Source organism: Pristiophorus japonicus, unplaced genomic scaffold, assembly GCF_044704955.1.
Source record: "Pristiophorus japonicus isolate sPriJap1 unplaced genomic scaffold, sPriJap1.hap1 HAP1_SCAFFOLD_204, whole genome shotgun sequence".
NCBI lineage: Eukaryota > Metazoa > Chordata > Chondrichthyes > Pristiophoridae > Pristiophorus > Pristiophorus japonicus.
The window spans coordinates 479000-489209 of NW_027251736.1; the positions used below are offsets into that span (position 1 = coordinate 479000).

The following is a 10210-nucleotide window of genomic DNA, read 5'->3' on the forward strand; positions in this document are numbered from 1 at the left end:
ATGATTTGTGCAGTTCCAGACCAGAGAAGTGCTCAGGTCAAGAAGCCCAGACGAGTGGGGAGGGCTGACACATGAGATCACCAGCTGAGTGTGTGTGCGCCCAGCCAAGGCAGCCCGAGAATGGACAGAAGTGTGCAGGAGTCACCATGTCCAAGCTCCGATCCTGCAGGACCACACTGCAGAGCAGAGGGTCCCAGCAGAGGTGCTGAGGGCTGCCTGGTGAGAATATCTGGCCGGGGTGTCACTGCGGATCCCATTCACTGCGTCCCCTCACTCGGTGGCTGCAGTCTGATTTCTGCGCTTTCTCTCTTCCAGATATCTTCGGAAGGAAGGTTCCTCGCTCTGTACCTCCGCCTCTGCACAGGAAGGGAACTGTCAGACTGATGTCAAAACGTGCTGACTGCTGTCTCACTGTGGGACACGCAGGGCCCGGCCCAACACTGACACTGGAACCCCAAACCCCACCCGACACTGAAAACCCAACCCCCACCCTACACCCATAGTGTAACCCCAAACCCCACCCTACACCCATAGTGTAACCCCAAACCCCACCCTACACCCATAGTGTAACCCCAAACCCCACCCTACACCCATAGTGTAACCCCAAACCCCACCCTACACCCATAGTGTAACCCCAAACCCCACCCTACACCCATAGTGTAACCCCAAACCCAACCCTACACCCATAGTGTAACCCCAAACTACACCCTACACCCATACTGTAACCCCAAACCCCACCCTACACAGATAATGTAACCCCAAACCCCACCCTACACAGATACTGTAACCCCAAACCCCACCCTACACCCATACTGTAACCCCAAACCCCACCCTACACAGATACTGTAACCCCAAACCCCACCCTACACCCATACTGTAACCCCAAACCCCACCCTACACCCATACTGTAACCCCAAACCCCACCCTACAGATACTGTAACCCCAAACCCCACCCTACACAGATACTGTAACCCCAAACCCCACCCTACACCCATACTGTAACGTCAAACCCCACCCTACACCCATAGTGTAACCCCAAACCCCACCCTACACCCATACTGGAACCCCACACCCCACCCTACACCCATAGTGTAACCCCAAACCCCACCCTACACCAATACTGGAACCCCACACCCCACCCTACACCAATACTGTAACCCCAAACCCCACCCTACACCCATAGTGTAACCGCAAACCCCACCCTACACAGATACTGTAACCCCAAACCCTACCCTACACCCATACTGTAACACCAAACCCCACCCTACAGATACTGTAACCCCAAACCCCACCCTACACCCATAGTGTAACCCCAAACCCCACCCTACACCGATACTGGAACCCCAAACCCCACCCTACACCCATAGTGTAACCCCAAACCCCACCCTACACCCATAGTGTAACCCCAAACCCCACCCTACACCGATACTGGAACCCCAAACCCCACCCTACACCCATAGTGTAACCCCAAACCCCACCCTACACCCATACTGTAACCCGAAACCCCACCCTACACCCATACTGTAACCCCAAACCCCACCCTACACCCATAGTGTAACCCCAAACCCCACCCTACATCCATAGTGTAACCCCAAACCCCACCCTACACCCATACTGTAACCCGAAACCCCACCCTACACCCATACTGTAACCCCAAACCCCACCCTACAGATACTGTAACCCCAAACCCCACCCTACACAGATACTGTAACCCCAAACCCCACCCTACACCCATACTGTAACGTCAAACCCCACCCTACACCCATAGTGTAACCCCAAACCCCACCCTACACCCATACTGGAACCCCACACCCCACCCTACACCCATAGTGTAACCCCAAACCCCACCCTACACCAATACTGGAACCCCACACCCCACCCTACACCAATACTGTAACCCCAAACCCCACCCTACACCCATAGTGTAACCCCAAACCCCACCCTACACAGATACTGTAACCCCAAACCCTACCCTACACCCATACTGTAACACCAAACCCCACCCTACAGATACTGTAACCCCAAACCCCACCCTACACCCATAGTGTAACCCCAAACCCCACCCTACACCCATACTGGAACCCCAAACCCCACCCTACACCCATAGTGTAACCCCAAACCCCACCCTACACCCATAGTGTAACCCCAAACCCCACCCTACACCGATACTGGAACCCCAAACCCCACCCTACACCCATAGTGTAACCCCAAACCCCACCCTACACCCATACTGTAACCCGAAACCCCACCCTACACCCATACTGTAACCCCAAACCCCACCCTACACCCATAGTGTAACCCCAAACCCCACCCTACATCCATAGTGTAACCCCAAACCCCACCCTACACCCATACTGTAACCCGAAACCCCACCCTACACCCATACTGTAACCCCAAACCCCACCCTACACCCATATGGTAACCCCAAACCCCACCCTACATCCATAGTGTAACCCCAAACCCCACCCTACAGATACTGTAACCCCAAACCCCACTCTACATCCATAGTGTAACCCCAAACGCCACCCTACACAGATACTGTAACCCCAAACCCCACCCTACACAGATACTGTAACCCCAAACCCCACCCTACACAGATACTGTAACCCCAAACCCCACCCTACACCGATACTGTAACCCCAAACCCCACCCTACACAGATACTGTAACCCCAAACCCCACCCTACACCGATACTGTAACCCCAAACCCCACCCTACACAGATACTGTAACCCCAAACCCCACCCTACACCGATACTGTAACCCCAAACCCCACCCAACACTGACACTGGAACCCCAAACCCCACCCGACACCAATACTGGAACCCCAAACCCCACCCTACACCCATACGGTAACCCCAAACCCCACCCTACAGATACTGTAACCCCAAACCCCACCCTACATCCATACTGTAACCCCAAACCCCACCCTAGATCCATACTGTAACCCCAAACCTCACCCTACACCCATACTGTAAACCCAAACCCCACCCTACACCCATACTGTAACCCCAAACTCTACCCTACACCCATAGTGTAACCCCAAACCCCACCCTACACCCATACTGTAACCCCAAACCCCACCCTACACCCATACTGTAAACCCAAACCCCACCCTACACCCATAGTGTAACCCCAAACCCCACCCTACACCCATACTGGATCCCAAACCCCACCCAACACTGACACTGGAACCCCAAACCCCACCCTACACCCATACTGTAACCCCAAACCCCACCCTACATCCATACTGTAAACCCAAACCCCACCCTACACCCATACTGTAACCTCAAACCCTACCCTACACCCATAGTGTAACCCCAAACCCCACCCTACACCCATACTGGAACCCCAAACCCCACCCTACACCAATACTGGAACCCCAAACCCCACCCTACACCAATACTGGAACCCCAAACCCCACCCTACACCCATACTCGTGAGCGGAAAGCCCCAGATCGTCTTGTATTGTAAAGTGACTGATACCAAGATCTTGAAAGGGGGATGTTGTAATATATTTATGCTTGGGGTCACCTGACACCAGAGGGCACCACTGTCGGATTTCATGCAGGCAATACAGGAAGTCGGATCTTGTATTTATCCGAGGCGGAATAAGAGATCGGGTACACACCCGAGGGAGTTTATAACAGGACTCGTGTTATTAGTCTCCCTCCCTCCCTCCCACCTGCCCGACCCTCTCCATCTCCATCTCCCTCGCTCTGCCCGCCCCCCTCCACCTCCTCTCCCTCCGCCCGCCCCCCTCCCTCCCTCTGTCTGTCCCCCTCACCACATTGACTGCCTGTCCGGTAGCTGTAGGACGTGCACGCGATCCTGGCTGGAGTCAGGTGTCACAGAGAAACAAGTAGCCATCGTTATGGCACATCTTCACCTGCCCCACAGAGTCAGAGAAAGGAGATTCCCGAGATTTAACTGAATAACAAGCTTTATTTCTTCAATAAATACAAAAATCCATGATTTGTGCAGTACCAGACCAGAGAAGTGCTCAGGTCAAGAAGCCCAGACGAGTGGGGAGGGCTGACACATGAGATCACCAGCTGAGTGTGTGTGCGCCCAGCCAAGGCAGCCCGAGAATGGACAGAAGTGTGCAGGAGTCACCATGTCCAAGCTCCGATCCTGCAGGACCACACTGCAGAGCAGAGGGTCCCAGCAGAGGTGCTGAGGGCTGCCTGGTGAGAATATCTGGCCGGGGTGTCACTGCGGATCCCATTCACTGCGTCCCCTCACTCGGTGGCTGCAGTCTGATTTCTGCGCTTTCTCTCTTCCAGATATCTTCGGAAGGAAGGTTCCTCGCTCTGTACCTCCGCCTCTGCACAGGAAGGGAACTGTCAGACTGATGTCAAAACGTGCTGACTGCTGTCTCACTGTGGGACACGCAGGGCCCGGCCCAACACTGACACTGGAACCCCAAACCCCACCCGACACTGAAAACCCAACCCCCACCCTACACCCATAGTGTAACCCCAAACCCCACCCTACACCCATAGTGTAACCCCAAACCCCACCCTACACCCATAGTGTAACCCCAAACCCCACCCTACACAGATACTGTAACCCCAAACCCCACCCTACACCCATACTGTAACCCCAAACCCCACCCTACACAGATACTGTAACCCCAAACCCCACCCTACACCCATAGTGTAACCCCAAACTACACCCTACACCCATAGTGTAACCCCAAACCCCACCCTACAGATACTGTAACCCCAAACCCCACCCTACACAGATACTGTAACCCCAAACCCCACCCTACACCCATACTGTAACGTCAAACCCCACCCTACACCCATAGTGTAACCCCAAACCCCACCCTACACCCATACTGGAACCCCACACCCCACCCTACACCCATAGTGTAACCCCAAACCCCACCCTACACCAATACTGGAACCCCACACCCCACCCTACACCAATACTGTAACCCCAAACCCCACCCTACACCCATAGTGTAACCCCAAACCCCACCCTACACAGATACTGTAACCCCAAACCCTACCCTACACCCATACTGTAACACCAAACCCCACCCTACAGATACTGTAACCCCAAACCCCACCCTACACCCATAGTGTAACCCCAAACCCCACCCTACACGCATACTGTAACGTCAAACCCCACCCTACACCCATAGTGTAACCCCAAACCCCACCCTACACCCATACTGGAACCCCACACCCCACCCTACACCCATAGTGTAACCCCAAACCCCACCCTACACCAATACTGGAACCCCACACCCCACCCTACACCAATACTGTAACCCCAAACCCCACCCTACACCCATAGTGTAACCCCAAACCCCACCCTACACAGATACTGTAACCCCAAACCCTACCCTACACCCATACTGTAACACCAAACCCCACCCTACAGATACTGTAACCCCAAACCCCACCCTACACCCATAGTGTAACCCCAAACCCCACCCTACACCCATACTGGAACCCCAAACCCCACCCTACACCCATAGTGTAACCCCAAACCCCACCCTACACCCATAGTGTAACCCCAAACCCCACCCTACACCGATACTGGAACCCCAAACCCCACCCTACACCCATAGTGTAACCCCAAACCCCACCCTACACCCATACTGTAACCCGAAACCCCACCCTACACCCATACTGTAACCCCAAACCCCACCCTACACCCATAGTGTAACCCCAAACCCCACCCTACATCCATAGTGTAACCCCAAACCCCACCCTACACCCATACTGTAACCCGAAACCCCACCCTACACCCATACTGTAACCCCAAACCCCACCCTACACCCATACGGTAACCCCAAACCCCACCCTACATCCATAGTGTAACCCCAAACCCCACCCTACAGATACTGTAACCCCAAACCCCACTCTACATCCATAGTGTAACCCCAAACGCCACCCTACACAGATACTGTAACCCCAAACCCCACCCTACACAGATACTGTAACCCCAAACCCCACCCTACACAGATACTGTAACCCCAAACCCCACCCTACACCGATACTGTAACCCCAAACCCCACCCTACACAGATACTGTAACCCCAAACCCCACCCTACACCGATACTGTAACCCCAAACCCCACCCTACACAGATACTGTAACCCCAAACCCCACCCTACACCGATACTGTAACCCCAAACCCCACCCAACACTGACACTGGAACCCCAAACCCAACCAAGACTGGAACCCCAAACCCCACCCTACACCCATACGGTAACCCCAAACCCCACCCTACAGATACTGTAACCCCAAACCCCACCCTACATCCATACTGTAACCCCAAACCCCACCCTAGATCCATACTGTAACCCCAAACCTCACCCTACACCCATACTGTAAACCCAAACCCCACCCTACACCCATACTGTAACCCCAAACTCTACCCTACACCCATAGTGTAACCCCAAACCCCACCCTACACCCATACTGTAACCCCAAACCCCACCCTACACCCATACTGTAAACCCAAACCCCACCCTACACCCATAGTGTAACCCCAAACCCCACCCTACACCCATACTGGATCCCAAACCCCACCCAACACTGACACTGGAACCCCAAACCCCACCCTACACCCATACTGTAACCCCAAACCCCACCCTACATCCATACTGTAAACCCAAACCCCACCCTACACCCATACTGTAACCTCAAACCCCACCCTACACCCATAGTGTAACCCCAAACCCCACCCTACACCCATACTGTAACCTCAAACCCTACCCTACACCCATAGTGTAACCCCAAACCCCACCCTACACCCATACTGGAACCCCAAACCCCACCCTACACCAATACTGGAACCCCAAACCCCACCCTACACCAATACTGGAACCCCAAACCCCACCCTACACCCATACTGCAACCCCAAACCCCACCCTACACCCATACTGTAACCCCAAACCCCACCCTACAGATACTGTAACCCCAAACCCAACCCTACACAGATACTGTAACCCCAAACCCCACCCGACACTGACACTGCAACCCCAAACCCCACCCTACAGATACTGTAACCCCAACCTACACAGATACTGTAACGTCAAACCCCACCCTACATCCATAGTGTAACCCCAAACCCCACCCTACACCCATAATGTAACCCCAAACCCCACCCTACACCCATACTGCAACCCCAAACCCTACCCTACAGATACTGTAACCCTAAACCCCACCCTACACCCATACTGCAACCCCAAACCCCACCCTACACAGATACTGTAACCCTAAACCCCACCCTACACCCATACTGCAACCCCAAACCCCACCCTACACAGATACTGTAACCCCAAACCCCACCCTACACCCATAGTGTAACCCCAAACCCCACCCTACACCCATACTGGATCCCAAACCCCACCCGACACTGACACTGTAACCCCAAACCCCACCCTACAGATACTGTAACCCCAAACCCCACCCTACACCCATACTGTAACCCCAAACCCCACCCTACAGATACTGTAACCCCAAACCCCACCCTACACCCATAGTGTAACCCCAAACCCCACCCTACACAGATACTGTAACCCCAAACCCCACCCTACACCGATACTGTAACCCCAAACCCCACCCTACACCGATACTGTAACCCCAAACCCCACCCTACACAGATACTGTAACCCCAAACCTCGCCCTGCACCCATACTGTAACCCCAAACCCCACACTACACCCCGCCCTAAATCCACATTGCAGCCCGAAACCTGGCCCTACAAGCCCGCCCCCTCACTGGCCACCCCTGCGCGCCCCCCTCCCCTCAGACCCAACATCCCCACTCCGCCAACTCACTGCCCTCTCCTTTGACTCACTGCCACCCCCGATTCACTCCCTCCCCCCCTCGGCTCACTCCTTCCTCTCCTCTCCTGTCCCCTCCCCTCCCCGACCAGTCCCTCCACCTCCTCCCGCCCTCAGGTCACTCCCTCCCCTACCCGCCCTTGGGCTGTGCCCCTTACTTTGATGATCCAGGTCGTCTGTGTCTGAATCCACTTCCTGATCCTCCTCGTCAGCGATTCCTCGGGTCAGGATCAGGGCCGAGGGTCCCGGCTCGGCATCCGCTTGGAGCAGAGGGAGAGAGATGCAGTCAGTCTGGGACACAGGGCCCTCCCCGGTACACTGTCCCTCTCTTCCCCGCAACCCCCCCCCCCCACACGGGACACTGGGCCCCTCCTCCCCCCGGTACACTGTCCCTCCCCCACCCCGGGACACTGGGCCCTTCCCCTCCCCTCCCCCCGGGACACCTTCTCCCCCACCCCCGCCACACGGGACACTGGGCCCCTCCTCCCCCCCGGTACACTGTCCCTCCCCCCGGGACACCTCCTCCCCCACCCCCGCCCACAGGGGACACTGGGCCCCTCCCCTCCCCTCCCCCCGGGACACCTCCTCCCCCACCCCCGCCACACGGGACACTGGGCCCCTCCTCCCCCCGGTACACTGTCCCTCCCCTACCCCGGGACACTGGGCCCCTCCACTCCCCCCGGGACACCTCCCCCCCCTACCCCCGCCACACGGGACACTGGGCCCCTCCCCTCCCCACCCCGGGACACTGGGTCCCTCCCCTCCCTCCCCCCATCGGGACACTGGGTCCCTCCGCCCCCCCCCCCCCCCCCCCCCCCCCCGGGACACTGGGCCCCTACCCTCCCCCTCAGGACACTGGGCCCCTCCCCCCCCCCCCCCCCGGTACACTGTCCCTCTCTTCCACCCCCGCCTCCCCCGGGACACAGGGTCCCTCCCCTCCCCCCCTGGACACTGGGCCCCTCCTCCCCCTGGTACACTGTTCCTCTCTTCCACCCCCGCACCCCGCCCCCCCCCGGGACACAGGGTTACTCCCCTCCCCCCCCCCCCCAGGACACTGGGTCCCTCCCCTCCCCCGGGACACTGGGCCCCTCCCCTCCCCCCCCGGCACACTGGGTCCCTCCTCCCCCCCCCTCCCCCGGTACATTGTCCCTCCACCCCCCCCCCGGGACACTGGGCCCCTCCTCCCCCCCCCCCCGGGACACTGGGCCCCTCCTCCCCCGGTACACTGTCCCTCCCCCCCCCGGGACACTGGGCCCCTCCCCCCCGGGACACTAGGCCCCTCCCCACCCCCCGGGGCACTGGGCCCCCGGGCTCCCACTTACCGGCGACAGTAGCGTGGCTGGAATCCATGGCAACCTCCCCCATGTCCCTCCGTAATTGCTCCAGCTGTTCCTCCCGCTTCTTCATCTCCGCATCAGCCTGGCACACAGGGCACAGAATAAACCGGGGGGTGGGGGGGGGGGGGCGAGAGCCGGGGGAAACCGAGAGAGGGGGCCGGGGCGAGGGAAACCGAGGGGAGGGGGCCGGGGCGAGGGGGGGGCGGGGCGGAGGGAAACCGAGGGGGGGGCCGGGGCGAGGGAAACCGAGGGGAGGGGGCCGGGGCGAGGGGGGGCGGGGCGAGGGAAACCGAGGGGGGGGGCGGGGCGAGGGAAACCGAGGGGGGGGCCGGGGCGAGGGAAACCGAGGGGGGGGCCGGGGCGAGGGAAACCGAGGGGGGGGCCGGGGCGAGGGAAACCGAGGGGGGGGCCGGGGCGAGGGAAACCGAGGGGGGGGCCGGGGCGAGGGAAACCGAGGGGGGGGCCGGGGCGAGGGAAACCGAGGGGGGGGCCGGGGCGAGGGAAACCGAGGGGGGGGCCGGGGCGAGGGAACCGAGGGGGGGGCCGGGGCGAGGGAAACCGAGGGGGGGGCCGGGGCGAGGGAAACCGAGGGGGGGGCCGGGGCGAGGGAAACCGAGGGGGGGGCCGGGGCGAGGGAAACCGAGGGGGGGGCCGGGGCGAGGGAAACCGAGGGGGGGGCCGGGGCGAGGGAAACCGAGGGGGGGGCCGGGGCGAGGGAAACCGAGGGGGGGGCGGGGCGAGGGAAACCGAGGGGGGGGCCGGGGCGAGGGAAACCGAGGGGGGGGCCGGGGCGAGGGAAACCGAGGGGGGGGCCGGGGCGAGGGAAACCGAGGGGGGGGCCGGGGCGAGGGAAACCGAGGGGGGGGCCGGGGCGAGGGAAACCGAGGGGGGGGCCGGGGCGAGGGAAACCGAGGGGGGGGCCGGGGCGAGGGAAACCGAGGGGGGGGCCGGGGCGAGGGAAACCGAGGGGGGGGCCGGGGCGAGGGAAACCGAGGGGGGGGCCGGGGGCGAGGGAAACCGAGGGGGGGGGGCCGGGGCGAGGGAAACCGAGGGGGGGGGCCCGGGG

At 59.6% G+C, this 10210-nt stretch overlaps 1 protein-coding gene across 1 annotated transcript; it reads right to left on the bottom strand.

Annotated features, from left to right (window-relative positions):
- Positions 1-3923: 3923 nt before the first annotated feature.
- LOC139244107 (GPN-loop GTPase 1-like) lies at positions 3924-9246 on the bottom strand. The gene is made up of 3 exons (XM_070870977.1): positions 9130-9246; positions 7966-8067; positions 3924-4325 (listed from the first exon to the last, which is right to left on the bottom strand). Exons 1-3 carry the CDS (start codon positions 9212-9214, stop codon positions 4240-4242), a joined length of 273 nt encoding a protein of 90 aa, XP_070727078.1. The 5' UTR covers positions 9215-9246; the 3' UTR covers positions 3924-4239.
- Between the last annotated feature and the right edge of the window lie 964 nt (positions 9247-10210).